This window comes from Oncorhynchus clarkii, chromosome 24 (assembly GCF_045791955.1).
Source record: "Oncorhynchus clarkii lewisi isolate Uvic-CL-2024 chromosome 24, UVic_Ocla_1.0, whole genome shotgun sequence".
NCBI classification, from domain to species: Eukaryota; Metazoa; Chordata; class Actinopteri; order Salmoniformes; family Salmonidae; genus Oncorhynchus; species Oncorhynchus clarkii.
The window spans coordinates 29,177,669-29,202,596 of NC_092170.1; the positions used below are offsets into that span (position 1 = coordinate 29,177,669).

The 24,928-nt window shown below is 45.4% G+C and overlaps 1 protein-coding gene across 2 annotated transcripts in view; it reads right to left on the reverse strand.

Annotated features, from left to right (window-relative positions):
- LOC139383038 (calsyntenin-2-like) overlaps positions 1 to 24,928 on the reverse strand; it is a 480,760-nt gene that overhangs the window by 134,655 nt on the left and 321,177 nt on the right. For both annotated transcript variants that reach the window (XM_071127332.1, XM_071127334.1), the window contains exon 3: positions 1,816 to 2,011. In XM_071127332.1, coding sequence (XP_070983433.1) covers positions 1,816 to 2,011 — 196 coding nt within the window. The remainder of the gene's footprint in view (positions 1 to 1,815; positions 2,012 to 24,928) is intronic.

A 24,928-nucleotide genomic window follows, 5' to 3' on the forward strand; every position in this document is an offset into this window, starting at 1 on the left:
GCTCAGCAAGAAAAAGCCACTGCTCCAAAACAGCCATAAAAAAGCCAGACTACGGTTTGCAACGGCACATGGGGACAAAGATCGTACTTTTTGGAGAAATGTCCTCTGGTCTGATAAAACAAAAATATAACTGTTTGCCGATAATGACCATCATTATGTTTGGAGGAAAAAGGGGGAGGCTTGCAAGCCAAAGAACATCATCCCAACTGTGAAGCACGGGGGTGGCAGCATCATGTTGTGGAGGTGCTTTGCTGTAGGAGGGACTGGTGCACTTCACAAAGTAGATGGCATCATGAGGAGGAATATTATGTGGATATATTGAAGCAACATCTCAAGACATCAGTCAGGAAGTTAAAGCTTGGTCGCAAATGGGTCTTCCAAATGGACAATTACCCCAAGCATACTTCCAACTTGTGGCAAAATGGCTTAAGGACAACAAAGTCAAGGTACTGGAGTGTCCATCACAAAGCCCTGACCTCAACCCTATAGAAAATGTGTGGGCAGAACTGAAAAAGCGTATGTGAGCAAGTAGGATCTTCCAGATGTCAAGACTACAAACATTTATAAATGGCCTATTTGTGAGACTGACTTGTTAATTCAAAAACTCTGGGTCTATAATTGCCATTGAACTTTGCCATGGTTTGCTGAGCTAGATGCAGGTAGCCTATAGCCCTGATAGGCCGACATCTCATTTCAGGGAAAAGTCTACAGTGAACCAGAAAATAAATGTGGAGAATGATGCATTTGTGATAGAGCTGTGACCATGATCATAATTGAAACCTTTTAATTTTATTAAGTAAAAATGGCCATTAACAATGGCATAATAACTCAAGGCTTTAACAACAACCTGAGTTATAGGCTATTTATTACATCTGTTTGCCAGCTCCAGGTAGGCTACACAAGTGGCTCAAATTGGCATGCAATGACTCCAGTGATATCGTCATTTCAATATATATTTATTGTCTCAAATGGTAAGTTACAGTAGCCTACATTGGCATAGAATTGAATAGCCTACTTGATGGCCAACAGATGTAAATGTACCATATCATTCTACACATTTAATGGCATTTTCATTGTGGACTTTTTCCCCATAACTTCCATTTCAAATGTCCACTCACGCAGCGCTCAAGACCCTAGAACTGAGCACGAGTAAAACCCTTCGCTTGATACGGTTATCCATAAGAAAAGTCGACATTAAAATTCTGTTTACTTTAAACCACCTCTGAGAAAATGTATCTAAAGAGCTGTAGTGGCCTACAGTTGTTTTCAAATACTTTGTCACCGTTACATCAGTTCTAGCGGGTTTATATGTTTAATGGAATAAGGAGTGTCTCCATAATGACCAATCTAAATGGTCTACCTACAACATGCGTGCTGCTTTGTCTCCGTGACTCAGCTGCCTCTGCTGCAGCACCGTCTCAACCACACACACTCCTCCTGCTCTCCCCCACTCACTCCCTCCCTCACTCACTCACTCCCTCACTCACTCACTCACACACTCACTCACACACTCACTCACTCACACACTCACTCACACTCACTCACTCACTCACACACTCCTCCTGCTCTCCCTCACTCACACACTCCTCCTGCTCTCCCTCACTCACTCACTCACTCACTCACTCACTCACTCACTCACTCACTCACTCACTCACACACTCACAACAGCCTCCTTACTGCCTGATAGTAGGCAGCAACGTTATTTGATTACAGTAGGCTTGGCTTCAGAGTGCAGTGTTGCAGGGAGCATAGTATTGAATCCATATGATTCATGAAGACAAACAGACAAAAAAACATCCTGCCTTTCAAACTCACTTGTGTGACTTCTTCCCCCCGGTGCCCCCGGGTCCTGCTCCACAGTCATGGGCCTGAATGACAAAGGTGTACTCCTTCTGAAGCTCACAGTCCACCAGGCCCCTGGCCCTCAGCTGGCCCTCACCAGACGTCCCGTTCAGCACCACCGCCTCGAACGGTGCCTCCAGACCATGGATCTTAAATGCACAGATCTCCCCTGAAAAGAGAGAGAGAGAAAGACAGGGAGAGGAGGGGAGACAGGTTAGGGTGTGTTGGTTTCTGTATGTGAGAGTTCAGACTCATCTGAGGAGACATCGTTTCTCAACCAAACCCCAGGAAGTCTTATTCAGACTCATCTGAGGAGACATCGTTTCTCAACCAAACCCCAGGAAGTCTTATTCAGACTCATCTGAGGAGACAACGTTTCTCAACCAAACCCCAGGAAGTCTTATTCAGACTCATCTGAGGAGACATCGTTTCTCAACCAAACCCCAGGAAGTCTTATTCAGACTCATCTGAGGAGACATCGTTTCTCAACCAAACCCCAGGAAGTCTTATTCAGACTCATCTGAGGAGACATCGTTTTAAACAGCATGTGCATTGGGCTCATATAATCAGTTGAGCACTGTAAAGAATACCTCTGATCATTCCAATTCCCTGGAAGGTTCCGGTTTAATTTTTGAGCAGGCAGAGAAACAACAACAACAATAACAACAACAATATGAATCCACAGCAGAGTCACCCACAAAGTCACCCTCTCTGGAACCGGACTAACAAACTCACTCATTCAACAACGAATCACTCTCCTGAAGATGCCAAGGACAAACCAGCCCGCCCACAGTCTGCCGCTCACTCCCATCACGCATTGTTACTCCAGACCGTACAAACAATCAACAACTTAGTAACGAAAAACTTGATTAAAAAAAAAGAAAAATACTACCTCTCAAAGTCACCCTGGTTCGTTTGAGAGACAATGAGGGAACAGCAAATCATTTTACAAAGCTATGAGGCAGACCAAAACAAAAGAGCAAAATGTCTCATCTCCTACAGAGGAAGTGTTGAAATTACAATTTGTCCACAGGGGAGAGTGAGAGAGATTGAAAAAAGAGAGAGAGAGAGAGGGAGAGAGAATGAGATCGAAGGAAGGAAAGGAGGAAAGGAGGAGAGAAAGAGAATGAGAGAGAAGAAAGAGAGTGAGAGAGAGAAGGGGGGAGAGAGAGAGAGAGAGAGGTTGGACAAAGCAGAGTCTGTTTTGGAGTTGGCGAGGTGAGTGCTTTAGATGCGTGGCGCTTGCCTGCGTTTTTACTGGGGGATTTGAGGAAATCACTTAGCACGAGTTATAAACTCTGACTTGTGACGGCTAATTGCGCCGATATCACTTAAACTAACAGGAAGGACTAAATTGGATTCCGCCAAAGCTTTGTGTGCGCATCGCTGCTGGCTAGTTGTGATAAGAGCAACTTTATTTTCCCCTCCTTCCCTTTCTCTTCCCTTTCATCCCAGTCGAACATAATCTCATCTCCTTCTACAGCGGGAGTGTTGAAATTACAATTTGAGAGAGAGAGAGAGAGAGAGAGAGAGAGAGAGAGAGAGAGAAGGAAATGAGGAGAGAGAGAAAGAGAATGAGAGCAAGAGAGTAGGAGCGAGGAGACAGAGAGAAAGAGAATGAGAGAGAGAAAGAAAGAGAGCTACTCAGTAGGCTGTGTAAGACTTCGCCTTTGTATTACCTGAACAATAACTTATCAGAAATAAATGGGCTCCTACAATGCAAAGAGGCATAGAAGCTGCGTGGGAAAATAATCAGAAAAAGACGGCAAAGCAAATGGCGTGTGACGAGGAGAGGTAATGGTCTCGATGGGTGAAGTTGCCTTGATACCACAAAAAAAAACATATCTTTTTTAAATCCATCACTGTGGTAGGAAAAATAAGCCTAGTATACATCCAAATATACACCAGAGTACGGTATAACTGCAGGACACTGCAAAATACAACAGTCGACTGCAGTTACTGCAGTTAAACTGCACTTTCAAAGCTGCCATCTTCTTTTGCAAGGGGACAGCCAAGTGAAGAAGTTTCCCACTATTAAGGGGATTATGCTAATGATATGCTAAACTCTTTCTCCTCCACCTCAGCGCATGGCAGGACGAGGAACACCTACAACTAATTTGTGATTTCATTTTACCTCAGGGAGCGGAGAGGGGTCAAGGTGACCAGCATTGACCGTCATGCCAGACGACCTCTTTTACAAAGTTGAATGAATAAACACATGGCCTCGCGCTGGGCTGCTAGCTGCTTGTCACACCTCCAGGCTGATATCAGATCCCCCAGCAGAGGAGAGCCTTTCTGAGGGACAGATTAGCTTTGAACCGTTGGCCCCGGCTCGGCTTCGGCTCGGCAGCAGCATGGTAACAGGAACAGATGTTGGGGGGCACTTGGCAGAGCTGTGGGACTCGCCACCCTAATTGCTGCGATAAATTGTTAGCTAAATATGTGTCTCCGTGTCACATTAGCCTTTCATGAGGTAGATTTATGATTAGAAAAACCCAGTCAAGTCTTCAAGGAGATCCCCGGCACAGCCACGTTCTAATCTAATGGATGCAAATGAATGAGACATTATTAGTAGATGGCAGTGAGAAGGAGCAGGAACTAGATGTCATGGTTCTAGTTTAAGTTCTACAGAGGGGCACTGAGTTATCCACGTTAAGAAATGCTATCAAGGGGACTAACTGCAGTTATTATCAGTAGTACCAGTGGTGGTGTGTGTTTTTGTAGCCTGAGGGCCATGTCAGGGACACGGGGCCAAAACACTCTGGGGGACCCCAATCATTATCAGACCTGACAGAGCATCTCTGAGAAGACGAGCCAGATCAGAAAACACACATAAATGCCTGGGCCAAAGCATGCACTCACACACCACTGTTTACAAGCCCTTAAGTGTTTGAGGTTATCAGTCAGAGGTTGTTGATAAGAGCAGAGAGAGATGCAGGGATGGTGGCAGGGGAGATGAAAGGGGAGTTTGGGAGTATGAGAACATGGGCACTGCCTGAGGCATATTCTGATTTCACTGCTGGAGAGTGACCACACACACACACACACACACACAGCAGTAATGCCAGGACCCCCGCTCTAATCGGCACCAACATGACTTTCATTCTCCTACTGTTGGAACACACACAACACGACAGACTGACAATACACCACCCTACTGAAAATACACTACCCTACTGAAAATACACTACCCTACTGAAAATACACTACCCTACTAGAAATGCACTACCCAACAAGAAACACACTACCCTACTGAAAACACACTACCCCACATCTAATCACATTATACAATATCAATGTTTCTCAATCCTTTTAGAACTTTAATTATACATTAACCGACTGGTACCTGTAGTATTACAACAGTTGAGCAGCTTACAGCGATAATAACACATTCATACCATCAGTAATAACAGCATCAGTAAAGGGTTTATTGTAATTGTGTGGTTAGTTATTGAAGACTAGCGGTGCTTTATACAACTCAGTCTTTGCATCTAATTACCTAGTTATGTATTTTTCCATACCTTACCTCTGCTTCTCTTTCCCTATACTCCAATTACACACACACACCAATTAGCTATTGATTGCCCTCCAACCTCCTCTCTGCACTTCACTCACATATTTCTTTCACCCCCTTTTCACCCCCGGCCCTCTCTGCTGCAGGGCAGAGATAGACTGTCAGCCACATAGCTCCAGAGACGAGGCCAAATTGAAAATGCTGTAATTATGCTCTTCATGAAATGAGTCAGATGAGAAGTGAAGAAAACACACTAGAAGAGAAGCTGTCTGTCCGTTCCTGAAGTATTAATACTAATTCAGCCTGTGTGTTCTGGCTAGAGCTTGAACTGGAGAAATCAGAGTGGTGTGAGATTGTGTGTGTGTGTGTGTGTGTGTGTGTGTGTGTGTGTGTGTGTGTGTGTACAGGAGATTTAATTAAGAGGGAACTCAGACATGATTTTCTCGACCTTGTCTCATCACCCTTAATTACAGAAAGGCTGCTCTGTGTGAGTTAATGTCATCCCACTATCGCTCTGACTGACAGAGATAACCCACTGTCTCTCTGACTGACAAAGAGAACCCACTGTCTCCCTGACTGACAGAGAGAACGCGGAACACACTTTCTGCTCTGTTGGTCTGATGGAACACAACTGTCCTCATCACACAGCTCCAGTCCTCAACAACATGGCTGTACTGCTGCATTCTGGACCTGAAGATGTTTTAGGCTGTGTACTTAATAGCTGTTTGTAGTGCATCAGACGATGAGCCTTCATTTCTTCTCTACAGGCAGTACACTGGACGACACACAGGGTCCTAAACACATCAATGCTGTTTTACTCTGACTGATCCGGGGCAGGTTGGGTGTTTAGGAGTGCTGACACTGTGTGAGGCCCCAAACACCCACTTCCCCTTTGTCAATATACCGTAGTTAGTCACAAAACACCAGAGGGATTCATGCCAATTAACTCAGCATAGACACAGGAACAAAACAACACACGCACACATACACACACACCACCACCCAACCTCCAACCAACCGTCGATAACAGACCACCAACCAACGCATCACCAACACAGAAAACATTACAGCAAACACACACACAAACAGCAACAGGATATATCAATCAGTTAACCAGGCATGTGACCACTACTCTGTTAGTCAGAGAACATCCATCACCTACTGTCAGTCAATTACAGAGAGCTAACAGCAATCAGATAGCCAATCAACAGTATAACAACAACACTGCAGATGTTTCCCCCACTGAGACCTGTATTATACAGGACTCCATGGGAACGATGGAGGGATACAGAGATGGAGGGATGGATGGAGGGATAGAGAGATGGAGGGATGGATGGATGGAAGGATAGAGAGATGGAGGGATGGATGGATGGAGGGATAGAGAGATGGAGGGATAGAGAGATGGAGGGATGGATGGATGGAGGGATAGAGAGATGGAGGGATGGATGGATGGATGGATAGAGAGATGGAGGGATGGGTGGATGGATGGATGGAGGGATAGAGAGATGGAGGGAGGGATGTTCCTGGGTAAAATAAAGTAGCTTTTATTCCCAGTTATACTGTTAATCCTTCTTTGTAGGCATGGCGACAAATTTTTTAAATTCAGTTTCTATGCAGATGGTAGGCTCCGTAGATAGAAACTAGTGAGTCCAAGTGCTAACTGGCTAAACCTACACTTTTCACTTTCAATTAACAATGTCAACATTGTGCCAATGTGTTTGTCTTGAACTACCATCTGTTGTTGTGAGTGAAATTTGCAGAAGACATATGTTTGTCTTATAATGTATAAGGTATGACACCAATCCATGCTTTGCTTCCCCTGGCACTGTTGCCACACACTAACGTTTTAGCATTTGCACAAATCCCGTTCAAGTCATCAGAACGATAGTAACATCTTTCACAAAATCAAATCAAAGTTTATTTGTCACGTGCGCCGAATACAATAGGTGTAGATCTTACACTGAAATGCTTACTTACAGGCTCTAACCAATAGTGCGAAAAAAAAGGTATGTGTGTGTGTGTGTGTGTGTGCATAGGTAAGTAAAGAAATAATACAACAGTAAAAAGACATTTGAAAATAACAGCAGCAAGGCTATATACAGACACCGGTTAGTCAGGCTTATTGAGGTAGTATGTACATGTGGGTATGGTTAAAGTGACAATGCATATATGATGAACAGAGAGTAGCAGTAGCGTAAAAATAGGGGTTGGCAGGTGGTGGAACACAATGCAGACAGCCATGTTAGCCAATGTGCGGGGGAACTGGTTGGTCGGGCCAATTGAGGTAGTATGTGCATGAATGTATAGTTAAAGTGACTATGCATATAAGATAAACAGAGAGTAGCAGCAGCGTAAAAGAGAGGTTGGGGGGTCACACAATGCAAATAGTCCGGGTAACCATTTGGTTACCTGTTCAGGAGTCTTATGGCTTGGGGTAAAAACTGTTGAGAAGCCTTTTTGTCCTAGACTTGGCACTCCGGTAACGATTGCCATGCGGTGGTAGAGAGAACAGTCTATGACTGGGGTGGCTGGGGTCTTTGACAATTTTTAGGGCCTTCCTCTGACACCGCCTGGTGTAGATTCCCAAAACATGATGCTGCCACCTCCGTGCTTCACGGTTGTGATGGTGTTCTTCCGGCTTGCAAGCTTCCCCCTTTTTTCTCCAAACATAACAACGGTCATTATGGACCAACATTTCTCCAAAAAGTACAATCTTTGTCCCCGTGTGCAGTTGCAAAATGTAGTCTGGTTTTTTTATGACAGTTTTAGAGCGGTGGCTTCTTTCTTGCTGAGCGGCCTTTCAGGTTATGTCGATATAGGGCTCGTTTTACTGTGGATATAGATACTTTTGGACCTGTTTCCTCCAGCATCTTCACAAGGTCCTTTGCTGTTGTTCTGGGATTGACTTGCACTTTTCGCACCAAAGTACTTTCATCTCTAGTAGACAGAACGTGTCTCCTTCCTGATCGGTATGACGGCGGCATGGTCCCATGGTGTTTATACTTGCATACAGTTGTTTGTACAGATGAACGTGTTACCTTCAGGCATTTGGAAATTGCTCCCAAGGACAAACCTGACTTGTGGAGGTCTACAATGTTTTCTGAGGTCTTGGCTGATTTCTTTTGATTTTCCCATGATGTCAAGCACAGCGGCAATGAGTTTGAAGGTCAGCCTTGAAATACATTGTCACGTTCTGACCTTAGTTCCTTTATTATGTCTTTGTGTTAGTTTGGTCAGGGCGTGAGTTGGGGTGGGTAGTCTATGTTATTTTTTCTATGTTGTATTTCTGTGTTTGGCCTGGTATGGTTCTCAATCAGAGGCAGCTGTCGATTGTTGTCTCTGATTGAGAATCATATTTAGGTAGCCTTTTCCCACCTGTGTTTTGTGGGTGATTATTTTCTGTTTAGTGTTTTCTGCACCTTACAGGAGGACTGTTTCGTTTTTTTTTCAGTTTATTCACGTTGTTATTTTGTATTAAAGTGTTCAGTAAATAAACTTTCATGAACACGTACAACGCTGCGCTTTGGTCCTCTTCTCCTTCACCAGATGAAAATCGTTACATACATCCACAGATACACCTCCAATTGACTCAAATGATGTCAATTAGCATATCAGAAGCTTCTAAAGCCTTGACACCATTTTCTGGAATATTCCAAGTTGTTTAAAGGCACAGTCAATTTAGTGTATGTAAACTTCTGAATTGTGATACAGCGAATTATAAGTGAAATAATCCGTCTGTAAACAATTGTTGTAAAACTTATTTGTGTCATACACAAAGTAGATGTCCTAACCGACTTGTTAACAAGAAATGTGTGGAGTAGTTGAAAAACAAGTTTTAATGACTCCAACCTAAGTGTATGCAAACTTCCAAATTCCAATTACTACAGAATTACACAAAAACCTGGCTTGGATCCGTCTGTTCTGTTAGTTCTGATATTGAAGGTATGGTAGGGCTTGGATCACTCTGTTCTGTTAGTTCTGATATTGGAGGTATGGTTAGAGCATCACTCTGTACAAGGACAGGCAGCGAATGAAAGAGAAGAAAAAATGGACCAAAACACAAACAAAGCAAGGCAATCACATTGAAGCACACTGGAAATCAATAGTTTCTATTTTCTACTTCCCTGTGTAGAATAGCCTGGGGGAGAGACAGCATGTGTCCTCACTCCTCTCATTTGAGGCCATTTAGAGTTCAATGCGTTCAAATATCCCTATTAGAGTTTACGATCTTTGTTAATACCCCGGAGGACAGTACTTATCCTATAGGCCTATTCTCTCCAAAAAGGGACTGATAGGAGGGTGAGAGACAGCAGCCAGTCATTTGGCCCTGCCTCTGGCCATGGAGCATTTCTATTGTATGGAGAAGCAACAAAGCACTATAGTATCATGATATCTTCTGGGTGAATGACTGGAGTTAGCATGAGTTACATACTGTAGCTTCCCCTTACAATGTAAATATCTCTACCCAAGGCTGCTGACTCCAATTTACAATGAAAAATCAATTTCTATTAATTCAGTTATACATATTTCCAATGAAGTCATGGAGTTCATTGTATCTCTCTCTGTTGAGGAGGCTCACCAACTTGTAGCCCATCTCTAGTGTAGAACAGTGTGCCTAGTGACTAGTGCTTCCACACCATTGAAAATAATAGTGGAAAAGGAGCTGACACTTTGAGATGAGCAGGAACAAAAATCAATGTAGAGGATACATTTGGAGCAGAGACTACAGTGGAGCTGATGGAGCTGTGGAACTGAGCGGTAGGATGGTGCAGACTGTAGGACTGCCTCAGGTGACACCGCTCTTACTGCAGTTTACCTTCAGGGGAAGAGAGAGAGTGAGATGAGGAGAGGAGGAAGAGAGGAGAGAGAGGAGAGAGAGAGGGTGAGAGGAGAGAAATGAGAGGGGGAGAGGAGAGAAAGGAGAGGGAGAGGAAAGAGGGAAAGGAGAGGGAGAGGGAGAGGAGAGAGGAGAGAGAGGAGAGGGAGAGAGGGAGAAGGTGAGAGGAGAGAAAGGAAAGGACAGAGGGGGATAGGGTGAGAAAGGAGAGGGTGAGAGGAGAGAAAGGAGAGGGAAAGTAGAGAGGGGGAGAGAGAAGGAGAGGAGAGTAGACAGGGAGAGGGTGAGAGGAGATAGAGACAGGGAGCGGGTGAGAGGAGAGGGAGACGGAGAGGGTGAGAGGAGAGAAAGGAAAGGGAGATTGTGAGAGGAGAGAAAGGAGGGGGAGAGGGTGAGAGGAGAGAAAGGAGGAGAGGAGAGAGGGAGAGGGTGAGAGGAGAGGGAAAGAGTGAGAGGAGAGAAATGAGAGGGAGAGGGTGGGAGGAAAGAAAGGAGAGGGAGAGGGGAGAGGGGGAGATGAGAGAAAGGAGAGAGAAGGGAGAGGGTGAGAGGAGAGAAAGGAGAGGGAGAGAAGAGAGGGATAAGGAGAGGAGAGAGAGGAGAGGGAGAGAGGAGAGAGAGGAAATTGAGATTGTGAGAGGAGAGAAAGGAGGAGAGGAGAGAGGGAGAGCGTGAGAGGAGAGAACTAATAAGGAGAGGGTGGGAGGAAAGAAAGGAGAGGGGCAGGGGAGAGTGGGAGATGAGAGAAAGGAGAGAGAAGGGAGAAAGAAGGAGGGTGAGAGGAGAGAAAGGAGAGAGAGGAGAAAGGGAGAGGGAGAGGAGAGAGAGGACAGGGAGGGAGGATAGAGAGGGAGAGAGGAGAGGGAGAGGAGAGAGGAGAGAGGAGAAAGGAAAGGGAGAGGAGAGAGGAGAGAGGAGAGAGGAAATGGAGGGGAGAGAGGAGAGGAGAGAGAGGAGAGAGGAGAGAGGGTAAAGGAAGAGGACATGAGGAGAAGGGAATAGAAAGGAGAGAAGAAGAGAGGAAGAGTGGGAGAGAAAGGAGAGGGGGAGGGGAGAGGGGGAGATGAGAGAAAGGAGAGAGAGAGGAGAAAGGGAGAGGGTGAGAGGAGAGAAAGGAGGAAGAGACATGTCTACGAATAGTTGTTGTGAAAATATTTGTTTCAGGGAACTTTATGAGCCTGTAGTGTAGTCCCCTGGAGTATCCTGCTGAAAGACCATGTATGATTGACTCTTCAGATCAATCAGACAGCCAATCAGCAGTCAGATGACTGCTTCGTTATCACCTTGACAACTGAAATCCCCAGGTAAAGTTGTTTTGTATGTGCATGTGTGTGTTGCTGTGTGATTGTGTAGGTCCTATGTTGGAGGGTGTCTTAGTTCAGAAGTTTTATCCGGGATCAGAAGCTTATACAGGGTGATTTTCTGGCCATTGAAATGGTAAAATATGCAAAGCTTTATGAGAGTCTGTCTGAACTGAGTTCCCTGCATACACACCGTGTAATCCAAACTAAAATGCTTAGAGGCTAAATGTTCTCTTTGCTCTCATTGGAGAGAAGTTTTGTTGCAGAGGGAGAAGTCATGAAAAACGCTTCACAGAACGGAACAGAACTTTTTCCTTTCAGGTATTTTGACACCGGTGGGCCACCACTGCTCATTGATACTGCTCAAATTGGGCCAGAGCCAGGGACTAGGGAGTGGAAAGATAGGGCAGGCTCTGCCAAATGTGTTTCTGTCTGAGGCGGAGGGAGGGAGAGAGATGAGAGAAAATGATAGGCAGATGATTTCACATCAACTGAGTAAAAACTGGCAAAGGCCCATTGTACTCAATGTCTTGCTATGCCTACACCCCTCTCTATTTGTGTGAATGCGTGTGTGTCTGTGTGATTGTGTGAGTGTGTGTGTACCTGTGTATGTGGCTATGAAATAAGTGGTAAATGGTAGGATGACTAGCCATCTCGCTGTGTACACACCTGTCTTCTTCTGTGTGTGTGTGTGTGTGTGTGTGTGTGTGTGTGTGTGTGTGTGTGTGTGTGTGTGTGTGTGTGTGTGTGTGTGTGTGTGTGTGTGTGTGTGTGTGTGTGTGTGTGTGTGTGTGTGTGTGTGTGTGTGTGTGTCTTGCCTATCAGCTCTCCAGTGTGTCTTCATTAACACTTTCAACACCTGACAGGTAGAACAGATTAAAAATGCAGGGTGATGATCCTGTCAGGCAGAGGAAAACAACTCTCCCCCACCATCTCTCTACATTGGCTTGCAAAAGTATTCACCCCAATGGCATTTTTCTATTTTGTTGCCTTACAACCTGGAAATCAAATGTATTTTTTGAGGGGGTTGTATCATTTGATTTACACAACATGCCTACCACTTTGAAAATGCAAAATATGTTTTATTATGAAACAGAAGAAATTAGACAAAAAAAACTGAAAACTTGAGAGTGCATAGCTATTCACCCCCCGAAAGTCAACACTTTGTAGCGGCAACATTTGCAGCAATTACAGCTGCAAGTCTCTTGGGGTACGTGTCTATAAGCTTGGCAACTGGGATTTTTGCCCATTCTTCAAGTCAAAACTGCTCCAGCTCCTTCTAGTTGGATGGGTCCGCTGGTGTACAGCAATCTTCAAGTCATACCACAGATTCTCAATTGGATTGAGGTCTGCGCTTTGTATAGGCCATTCCAAGACATTTAAATGTTTCCCCTTAAACCATTCAAATGTTGCTTTAGTGTTATGCTTAGGGTCATTGCCTTGCTGGAAGGTGAACCTCTGTCCCAGTCTCAAATCTCAGAGAGACTGAAACAGGTTTCCCTCAAGAATTTCCCTGTATTTAGCACCATCCATCATTCCTTCAGTACTGACCAGTTTCCCAGTCCCTGCAGATGAAAAACATTGTGCTGCCACCACAATGCTTCAGTGTGGGGATGGTGTTCTCGGGGTGATGAAAGTGGTTGCATTTGCACCAGACATAGCGTTTTTCTTGATGGCCAAAAAGCTCAAAATTAGTCTCATCTGACCAGAGTACCTTCATCCATATGTTTGGGGAGCCTCCAACATGCATTTTGGCGAACACCAAACGTGTTTGCTTATTTTTTTCTTAAAGTAATGGCATTTATCTGGTCACTGTTCAGTAAAGCCCAGCTCTATGGAGCATACAGCTTAAAGTGGTCCTATGGACAGATACCACAATCTCTGCTGTGGAGCTGTGCAGCCCCTTCAGGGTTATATATGGTCTCTTGCATCTCTGATTTGGAACTACCCATCCCGGATCCGGGAGAATTGTCATCAACTGACACTAATTAGCATAACGCAACGGACAAAAGAATATTACTAGAAAATATTCATATTCATGAAATCACAAGTGAAATATAGTGAAACGCAGCTTAGCCCTTTGTTAATCACCCTGTCATCTCAGATTTTGAAATTATGCTTTACAGCCAAAGCAAGACAAGCATTTGTGTAAGTTTATCGATAGCCTAGCATAGCATTATGTCCAGTTAGCAGCAGGAAGCTTGGTCACGAAAATCAGAAAAGCAATCAAATTGACCGTTTACCTTTGATGATCTTCGGATGTTTTCACTGACGAGACTCCCAGTTAGACAGCAAATGTTCATTTTGTTCCATAAAGATTATTTTTATAGCCGAAATACTTCCCTTTGTTCTTCACGTTTGGTTGAGAAATCCACCGGAAACTGCGGTCACGACAAAGGCGAAAAATATTTCAAATTAGATCCATAATATCGACAGAAACATGGCAAACGTTTTTTATAATCAATCCTCAAGGTGTTTTTCAAATATCTATTCCATAATATATCAACCGGATCAGTTAGCTTCTTAGTAGGAGCGAGAGAAACAATGGCCACATTTGTCTATTACGCACATATCACTCTGAGAGCCACCAGCTGATCACAGACGCAATGTTGTCGCTCATGCTCATTTTTCAAAATAAAAGCCTGAAACTATGTCTTGTGACACATTAGGGAAGCCATAGAAAAAGGAATCTGGTTGATATCCCTTTCACTGCTCAATAGGGACGCATAGGAAGGCAGAGGTTTCTAAATAAGAGTCACTTCCTGATTGGATTTTTCTCAGGCTTTCGCCTGCAATATCAGTTCTGTTATACTCACAGACAATATTTTTACAGTTTTGGAAACTTTAGAGTGTTTTCTATCCTAAGCTGTCAATTATATGCATATTCTATTATCGGGTCCTGAAAAATAGCCTGTTAACTTTGGGAACGTTATTTTTCCAAAAATGAAAATAGCGCCCCTTAGTTTCAAGAGGTTAATGCCCTCCTTGCCTGGTCCGTGAGATTTGGTGGGCAGCCCTCTCTTGGCAGGTTTGTTGTGATGCCATATTCTTTCTCTTTCTTAATAATGTGTTTATTTGGTGCTCTGTGGGATGTTCAAAGTTTCTGATATGTTTTTAGAACCCAACCCTGATCTGTACTTCTCTACAACGTTGTCCCTGACCTGTTTGGAGAACTCCTTGGTCTTCATGGTGCCGCTTGCTTGGTGATGCCCCTTGCTTAGTGGTATTTCAGACTCTGGGGCCTTCCAGAACAGGTGTATATATACTGAGATCACGTGACAGATCATGTGACACTTAGATTGCACAAAGGTGGACCTAATTATGTGACTTCCAAAAGTAACTGGTTGCACCAGATCTTTTTAGGGGCTTCATAGTAAAGGGGGTGAATACATGTGCACACACCACTTTTACTATTATTTATTTTTTAAATATTTTTTCACTTCACTTCACCATTTTGGACTATTTTGCGTATGTCCATTACATGAAATCCAAATAAAAACCATCTCTCCACCTCTGTCGTCTACCAAACCTCTCCCCCATCTGTCGATCTCTCCTTTGTTCTCTACCACACCTCTCCTCCATCTGTCCATCTCTCCTCCGTTGTCAACGAAAGCTCTCCCTCCATCGGTCCATCTCTCATCTGTCCTCTACCACACCTCTCCCTCCATCGGTCCATCTCTCATCTGTCCTCTACCACACCTCTCCCTCCATCAGTCCATCTCTCATTAGTCCTCTAACACACCTCTCCCTCCATCGGTCCATCTCTCATCTGTCCTCTACCACACCTCTCCCTCCATCGGTCCATCTCTCCTCCGTTGTCAACCAAAGCTCTCCCTCCATCGGTCCATCTCTCCACTGTCAACTACCACACCTTTCCCTCTATCGGTCCATCTCTCATCTGTCCTTTACCACACCTCTCCCTCAATCGGTTCATCTCTCATCAGTCCTCTACCAAACCTCTCCCTCCATCGGTCCATCTCTCATCTGTCCTCTACCACACCTCTCCCTCCATCGGTCCATCTCTCCTCTGTTGTCAACCAAAGCTCTCCCTCCATCGGTCCATCTCTCCTCTGTCAACTACCACACCTTTCCCTCTATCGGTCCATCTCTCATCTGTCCTCTACCAAACCTCTCCCTCCATAGGTCCATCTCTCATCTGTCCTCTACCACACCTCTCCCTCATCGGTCCATCTCTCATCTGTCCTCTACCACACCTCTCCCTTCATCGGTCCATCTCTCCTCTTTCCTCAACCACACCTCTCCCTCCATCGGTCCATATCTCATCTGTCCTCTACCACATCTCTTCCTCCATCGGTCCATCTCTCATCTGTCCTCTACCACATCTCTTCCTCCATCGGTCCATCTCTCAGCTGTCCTCTACCACACCTCTCACTCCATCGGTCCATCTCTCCTCTTTCCTCTACCACACCTCTCCCTCCATCGGTCCATCTCTCATCTGTCCTCTACCACACCTCTCCCTCCATCAGTCCATCTCTCATCTGTCCTCTACCACATCTCTCCCTTTATCTGTCTCTCTCCTCTGCCCTCTACCAAACCTCTCCCTCCATCGGTCCATCTCTCATCTGTCCTCTACCACACCTCTCCCTCCATCGGTTCATCTCTCATCTGTCCTCTACCACACCACTCCCTCCATCAGTCCATCTCTCATCAGTCCTCTACCAAACCACTCCCTCCATCGGTCCATCTCTCATCTGTCCTTTACCACACCTCTCCCTCCATCGGTCCATCTCTCCTCTGTTGTCAACCAAAGCTCTCCCTCCATCGGTCCATCTCTCCTCTGTCAACTACCACACCTTTCCCTCTATCGGTCCATCTGTCATCTGTCCTCTACCAAACCTCTCCCTCCATCGGTCCATCTCTCATCTGTCCTCTACCACACCTCTCCCTCCATCGGTCCATCTCTCATCTGTCCTCTACCACACCTCTCCCTCCATCGGTCCATCTCTCCTCTTTCCTCAACCACACCTCTCCCTCCATCGGTCCATATCTCATCTGTCCTCTACCACATCTCTCCCTCCATCGGTCCATCTCTCAGCTGTCCTCTACCACACCTCTCCCTCCATCGGTCCATCTCTCCTCTTTCCTCTACCACACCTCTCCCTCCATCAGTCCATCTCTCATCTGTCCTCTACCACACCTCTCCCTTTATCTGTCTCTCTCCTCTGCCCTCTACCAAACCTCTCCCTCCATCGGTCCATCTCTCATCTGTCCTCTACCACACCTCTCCCTCCATCGGTCCATCTCTCCACCTGTCCTCTACCACACCTCTCCCTCCATCAGTCCATCTCTCATCAGTCCTCTACCAAACCTCTCCCTCCATCGGTACATCTCTCATCTGTCCTCTACCACACCTCTCCCTCCATCGGTCCCATCTCTCCTCTTTCCTCTACCACACCTTTCCCTCCATCTGTCCATTTCTCCTCTGCATCTATCCCTCTGTCCTTTACCTGTCCTCCACCTCTCCCCCTTTCTCTTTTGAATCTGTCTTTTCCCCTCTCCTGTCCATAACCCTTCCTCCTCCCTCTCTCCTCTGCTAGTGAATCCTCCTTCTCTAGTGTGTACATTTATTTATATCCTTCTCTTTCTCCTCTGCCAGAATATCCTCCCCTTTCTCCTCTGCAAGACTATCCTCCTCTTTCTCCTCTGCCAGACTATCCTCCTCTTTCTCCTCTGCCAGATTATCCTCCTCCTCCTCTCCTCTGCAAGACTATCCTCCTCTTTCTCCTCTGCCAGACTATCCTCCTCTTTCTCCTCTGCCAGATTATCCTCCTCTTCCTCTCCTCTGCCAGACTATCCTCCTCTTTCTCGTCTGCCAGACTATCTTCTTCCTCCTCTCCTCTGCCAGACTATCCTCCTCTTTCTCCTCTGCCAGACTATCCTCCTCCTCTCCTCTGCCAGACTATCCTCTCTTTCTCCTCTGTCAGACTATCCTCTTATTTCTCCTCTGCCAGACTATCCTCTTCATTCCTCTCCTCTGCCAGACTATCCTCCTTCTCTCCTCTGCCAGACTATCCTCCTCCTCTCCTCTACCAGACTATCCAACTCTTTCTCCTCTGCCAGACTATCCTCCTCCTCTCCTCTGCCAGACTATCCTCCTCTTTCTCCTCTGCCAGACTATCCTCCTCTTTCTCCTCTGCCAGACAATCCTCCTCTTTCTCCTCTGCCAGACAATCCTCCTCTTTCTCCTCTGCCAGACTATCCTCCTCTTTCTCCTCTGCCAGACTATCCTCCTCTTTCTCCTCTGCCAGACAATCCTCCTCTTTCTCCTCTGCCAGACAATCCTCCTCTTTCTCCTCTGCCAGACTATCCTCCTCTTTCTCCTCTGCCAGACTATCCTCCTCCTCACCTCTGCAAGACTATCCTCCTCTTTCCCCTCTGCCAGACTATCCTCCTTCTCTCCTCTGCCAGACTATCCTCCTCCTCTCCTCTACCAGACTATCCTCCTCCTCTCCTCTACCAGACTATCCTCCTCTTTCCCCTCTGAGAGACTATCCTCCATTTTCTCCTCTGCCAGACTATCCTCCTCCTCCTCTCCTCTGATAGACTATCCTCCTTCTCTCCTCTGCCAGACTATCCTCCTCCTCTCCTCTACCAGACTATCCTCCTTCTCTCCTCTGCCAGACTATCCCCCTCTTTCTCCTCTGCCAACCTATCCTCCTCCTCTCCTCTGCCAGATTATCCTCCTCATCTCCTCTGCCAGATTATCTTCCTCCTCTCCTCTGCCAGACTATCGTCCTCCACCAGCCCCTTCTTTCTCCTCTGCCAGTCTATCCTCCTCCTCTCCTCTACCAGACTATCCTCCTCTTTCTCCTCTGCCAGACTATCCTCCTCCTCTCCTCTGCCAGACTGTCCTCCTCCTCCTCTCCTCTACCAGACTATCCTCCTCCTCTCCTCTACCAGACTATCCTCCTCTTTCTCCTCTGCCAGACTATCCTCCTCCTCTCCTCTGCCAGACTATCCTCCTCCTCCCCTCCTCTACCAGACTATCCTCCTCCTCTCCTCTACCGGACTATCCCCCTCTTTCTCCTCTGCCAGTCTATCCTCCTCCTCTCCTCTGCCAGACTATCCTCCTCCTCTCCTCTGCCAGATTTTCCTCCTCCTCTCCTCTGCCAGATTGTCCTCCTCCTAACCTCTGCCAGACTATCCTCCTCCACCAGACTATCCCCCTCTTTCTCCTCTGCCAGTCTACCCTCCTCCTCTCCTCTGCCAGACTATCCTCCTCCTCTAGTCTGCCAGTCTATCCTCCTCTTTCTCCTCTGCCAGACTATCCTCCTCCTCTCCTCTGCCAGTCTATCCTCCTCTTTCTCCTCTGCCAGACTATCCTCCTCTCCTCTACCAGACTATCCTCCTCTTTCTCCTCTGCCAGACTATCCTCTTCCTCTCCTATGCCAGACTATCCTCCTCCTCCTCTCCTCAACCAGACTATCCTCCTCTTTCTCTTCTGCCAGACTCTCCTCCTCCTCTCCTCTCCTTTGCCAGACTATCCTCCTCCTCCTCTCCTCTGCCAGATTATCCTCCTCCTCTCCTTTGCCAGATTATCCTCCTCCTCTCCTCTGCCAGACTATCCTCCTCCACCAGACTATCCCCCTCTTTCTCCTCTGCCAGTCTATCCTCCTCCTCTCCTCTGCCAGACTATCCTCCTCCTCTAGTCTGCCAGTCTATCCTCCTATTTCTCCTCTGCCAGTCTATCCTCCTCCTCTCCTCTGCCAGTCTATCCTCCTCTTTCGCCTCTGCCAGACTATCCTCCTCTCCTCTACCAGACTATCCTCCTCTTTCTCCTCTGCAGGGACTATCCTCCTCCTCTCCTATGCCAGACTATCCTCCTCTTCCTCTCCTCTGCCAGACTATCCTCCTCTTTCTCCTCTGCCAGACTATCCTCCTCCTCTCGTCTCCTCTGCCAGACTATCCTCCTCCTCCTCTCCTCTGCCAGACTATCCTCCTTCTCTCCTCTGCCAGACTATCCTCCTTCTCTCCTCTGCCAGTCTATCCTCCTCTTTCTCCTCTGCCAGACTATCCTCCTCTCCTCTACCAGACTATTCACCTCTTTCTCCTCTGCCAGACTATCCTTCTCTTTCTCCTCTACCAGACTACCCCCCTCTTTTTCCTCTGCCAGACTATCCCCCTCTTTCTCCTCTGCCAGACTATCCTCCTCCTCTCCTCTGCCAGATTATCCTCCTCTTTCTCCTCTGCCAGACTATCCTCCTTCTCTCCTCTGCCAGATTATCCTCCTTCTCTCCTCTGCCAGACTATCCTCCTCCTCTCCTCTGCCAGTCTATCCTCCTCTTTCTCCTCTACCAGACTATTCCCCTCTTTTTCCTCTGCCAGACTATTCCCCTCTTTCTCCTCTGCCAGACTATTCCCCTCTTTCTCCTCTGCCAGACTATTCCCCTCTTTCTCCTCTGCCAAACTATTCCCCTCTTTCTCCTCTGCCGGACTATCCCCCTCTTTCTCCTCTGCCAGACTATCCTACTCCTCTCCTCTGCCCAACTATCCTCCTCCTCTCCTCTACCAGACTATTCCCCTCTTTCTCCTCTGCCAGACTATCCCCCTCTTTCTCCTCTGCCAGACTATCCTCCTCCTCCTCTCGTCTGCCAGACTATCCTCCTTCTCTCCTCTGCCAGATTATCCTCCTCCTCTCCTCTGCCAGACTATCCCCCTCCTCTCCTCTGCCAGACTATCCTCCTCTCCCTCTCTCCATTGCCAGTCTAGCCCCCCCCCCCTCCCCCACACAAAGTGATGACTAAAGCCTGATTGAAGATGGCAATACAAAGAGTTTTTATATTTTTACTGGTTTATGATTAAAGCTTCTCATCTTAGATCTGAAGTTATATTTGCTACAATGTCAGTTTCAATGCCACTGCTGAAATCGCAACATCTGATAAGATTAAAACAGTGGTAGACTTGAGCTACAGGGGGTGTTGTTTTCTTACACCAGCACCAACACAAATACTGTAATCCACATCATGGTCTTTAGTCAGGTGTGTTAGTGCTAGGCCGGAAACAAAAGCCTGTGCTACGCTACAGCCCTGCAGGATTGGAGTTACCCAACTGTGTCTTAAGCATTCTCCAACATATGCATCATATGAACTCAATGACATCAAAGCTCAGTTGGTAGAGCATGGTGCTTGCACCAGCAGGGTTGTGGGTTCTATTCCCAGGGCCACCCATATGTATAATGTATGCATGCATGACTCTAAGTAGATTTGTTTAAAAGCATCTGCTAAATTACATGTATTATTGTTATATGACAACCATGTCTTCACTAGCAAGCTGTGGCCAGAGGTAGAGAACCCCTGCTAACCAATGGAAATGGGTCTGACAGGAGGAACAACAACTCTGATTGGCTCAAATTGTTGGGTTATTTTCTCAGTGTGAGTCTTCCAAAATCAGGGGCTCTCAAACAGTACTCCAAACCAACATGTTCCCCTCGTCCTTCAATTACAGGATGTGTAAATGCTGCCTCACAATTGTGTTCCTGTCTGCATACCATGTCATTTCCTGGGCTGATCCAGTCCGATCCAGCCGGGCTGGTCTGAGTGCAGGTCACACCGAGACTGTAGCTTTACAGTTAACTCAGCAGGCTAGCTCAGGACCGTGGGCTTTACCATTAATTACTCAGCAGGCTAGCTCAGGTCAAAAACAACTCTTTGAACAGGTTTGCTGTGATGATGAAAATAACTGAGTGAAACTGCGTACGGACCAACAAAATGAAAATCTTTCTCCATTTGCCAAACAAAAAGGCAGAATGAGTGTCAATATGAAACACACTAGGCTAACAAGGACAAACATGTGCCCTGGATACCATTGGCTGTTATTACAGGTGGCACTACTGTGGAAACGCAGGCTAATGAGCAGCTAGCAGAGGCGTGAGACTGGATATTAATGCAAATTTATTTCTATTAACGTATCGGATCTCCCCTCACAACAGCAGTGGAGGTCAACACCACCCCAACACGCAGCCGGATGTTGGTCTACTACAGATGTCATGAATCACGTTTCATGATGGATTTAGTATGGTCATTCTAGAATGATGCTTGAGTTCTGTGATGTGCTGTGGGTGTTTCACCTTGACATTGTGATAGCAATTAGCATATCTCAAGATGGGATAACAAACTTCAGCGTCACTCCTTGCCAAGTCACTTCCATGCCTATTCAATCTACTCTTCCCCTGAATACTTTTACCAACTGCTTTCATTATGGTTCCTGTTCCCCAGCCCACCTCAGTGTCCTTTGTTTCAGCTGCTCCCTAGATGTCTGTCCCTGTCCCCTCCTTCAAAAAAGCTCTCATCACCATCCCATCTCCGCCAGCTAGCTAATTAGCTTTAGCGAATTTACAACCCTACATTATCTTTACTGCAGCTCCTCAATATGCCACTTTAGCTACAGCATAGATGCTGTCAGCTATTCCAGAATCACCTGCATTTAAACACTAAAGCACTGGCCCTATACAATACAACCCAATGGAGCTGGAGAGAGGCAACCACAGTTAGATGGAGCTTTTAGGGGTTCTGCTGTCTATGTGTCACCAGTGTGTTATACAATTGCAACTCTTTTATAGGCATTTACTATTTATGAGCCGTGAGCTCTAATAAATGCTTATAACAAGTCAGAGACAACATCTGTAAAGTCAGTTCAGTGTTTATAAGAGTCAGAGACAACATCTGTAAAGTCAGTTCAGTGTTCAAAAAGTCAGAGACAACATCTGTATAGTCAGTTCAGTGTTCTAAATAGTCAGAGACAACATCTGTATAGTCAGTTCAGTGTTCTAAATAGTCAGAGACAGCATCTGTAAAGTCAGTTCAGTGTTCTAAATAGTCAGAGACAACATCTGTAGTCAGTTCAGTGTTATAACAGCCAGTGACTGCATCTGTAAAGTCAGTTAAGTGTTCTAACAGTCAGAGACAACATCTCTAAAGTAAGTTCAGATTTTAAACAGGCAGTGACAACATCTGTAAAGTCAGATCAGTTTTCTAAAAGCCAGAGAAAACATTTGTAAAGTCAGTTCTGTGTTGTAAAGAGTCAGAGACAACATCTGTAAAATCAGTTCAGTGTTTATAACAGTCAGAGACAACATCTGTAGTCAGTTTAGTGTTCTAACAGTCAGACAACATCTGTAAAGTCAGTTTAGTGTTCTAAAGAGTTAGAGACAACATCTGTAAAGTCAGTTAAGTGTTCTAACAGTCAGACAACATATGTAAAGTCAGTTTAGTGTTCTAACAGTCAGAGACAACATCTCTATAGTATGTTCAGAGTTTTAAACAGCCAGAGACAACATCTGTAAAGTCAGGTAAGTGTTCTAACAGCCAGAGACAACATCTGTAAAGTCAGGTAAGTGTTCTAACAGTCAGAGACAACATCTATAAAGTAAGTTCAGAGTTCTAAAGAGTTAGAGACAACATCTGTAAAGTCAGTTTAGTGTTCTAACAGTCAGAGACAACATCTCTATAGTATGTTCAGAGTTTTTAACAGCCAGAGACAACATCTGTAAAGTCAGGTAAGTGTTCTAACAGCCAGAGACAACATCTGTAAAGTCAGTTTAGTGTTCTAACAGTCAGAGACAACATCTCTATAGTATGTTCAGAGTTTTTAACAGTCAGAGACAACATGTGTCAGTTCAGTGTTGTAACAGTCAGAGACAGCATCTGTAGTCAGTTCAGTGTTCTAACAGTCAGAGACAACATCTGTATAGTCAATTCAGTGTTCTAACAGCAAGTGACAACATTTGTAAAGTCAGTTCAGTGTTCTAATAGCAAGTGACAACATCTGTATAGTCAGTTCAGTGTTCTAAATAGTCAGAGACAACATTTGCAAAGTCAGTTCAGTTTTCTAATAGCAAGTGACAACATCTGTATAGTCAGTTCAGTGTTCTAAATAGTCAGAGACAACATCTGTAAAGTCAGTTTAGTGTTCTAACAGTGAGAGACAACATCTCTAAAGTCAGTTTGGTGTTCTAACAGTCAGAGACAACATCTCTAAAGTCAGTTTAGTGTTCTAAAGAGTCATAGACAACATCTCTAAAGGCAGTTCAGCTTTCTAACAGTTAGAGACTACGTCTCTAAAGTCAGTTCAGTGTTCCAACAGTCAGACAACATCGCTAAAGTTAGTTCAGTGTTTATAACAGTCAGATACAATATCTGTAAAGTCAGTTTAGTGCCATTTCAAGACATTTAAATGTTTCCCCTTAAACCACTCAATTGTTTCTTTAGCAGTATGCTTAGGGTCATTGTCCTGCTGGAAGGTAAACCTCTGTCCTAGTCTCAAATCAGTGGAAGACTGAAACAGGTTTCCCTCAAGAATTTCCCTGTATTTAGCACCATCCATCATTCCTTCAAATCTGACCAGTTTCCCAGCCCCTGCTGATGGAAAACATGGATGGTTTTCTCGCGGTGATGAGAGGGGTTGGGTTTGTGCCAGACATACCGTTTTCCTTGATGGCCAAAAAGCAATATTTTAGTCTTATCTGACCAGAGTACCTTCTTAGATATGTGTGGGAGTCTCCCACTTTCCTTTTGGCGAACACCAAACATGTTTGCTTATTTTTTTCTTTCAGCAATGACTTTTTCTAGCCACTTTTCCGTAAAGCCCAGCTCTGTGGAGTGTATGGCTTAAAGTGGTCCTATGGACAGATACTCCATTTCTCAGCTGTGGAGCTTTGCAGCTCCTTCAGGGTTATCTTTGGTCTCTGTTGCCTCTGATTAATGCCCTCCTCGCCTGGTCCGTGAGTTTTGGTGGGCGGCCCTCTCTTGGCAAGTTTGTTGTGGTGCCATATTCATTCTATTTTTTAATAATGGATTTAATGGTGCTCTGTGGAATGTTCAAAGTTTCTGATATTTTTTATAACCCAACCCTGATCTGTACTTCTCCACAACTTCATCTCTGACCTGTTTGGAGAGCTTCTTGGTCTTCATGGTGCCGCTTACTTTGTGGTTCCCCTTGCTTAGTGGTGTTGCAGACTCTGGGGCCTTTCAGAACTGGTGTATATATACTGAGATCACGTGACAGATCATGTGACAGTTAGATTGAAGACAGCTGGACTTGATTTAACTAATAAAGTTACTTCTGAATGTAATTAGTTGCACCAGATCTTATTTAGGGGCTTCATGGGCAAAGGGGGTGAATACATACGCACACACCACTTTTCTGTTTTTAATTTTTTATATATTTTTTTATTACGTTTTTTTTCCAATTCACTTCACCAATTTGGACTGTTTTGTCCATTACATGAAATCCATATAAAAATCAATTTAAATTACAGGTTGTAACGCAACATAATAGGAAAACGCCAAGGGGGATGAAAACTTTTACAAGGCATTGTACATATCTGCCAGGGAGACGGTTATGATGGTTGATATGTGTGGTAAGTTGTTTTCAAAACAGCTTTGGAATCTATCATCCACCGGAGCACCGCTGCAG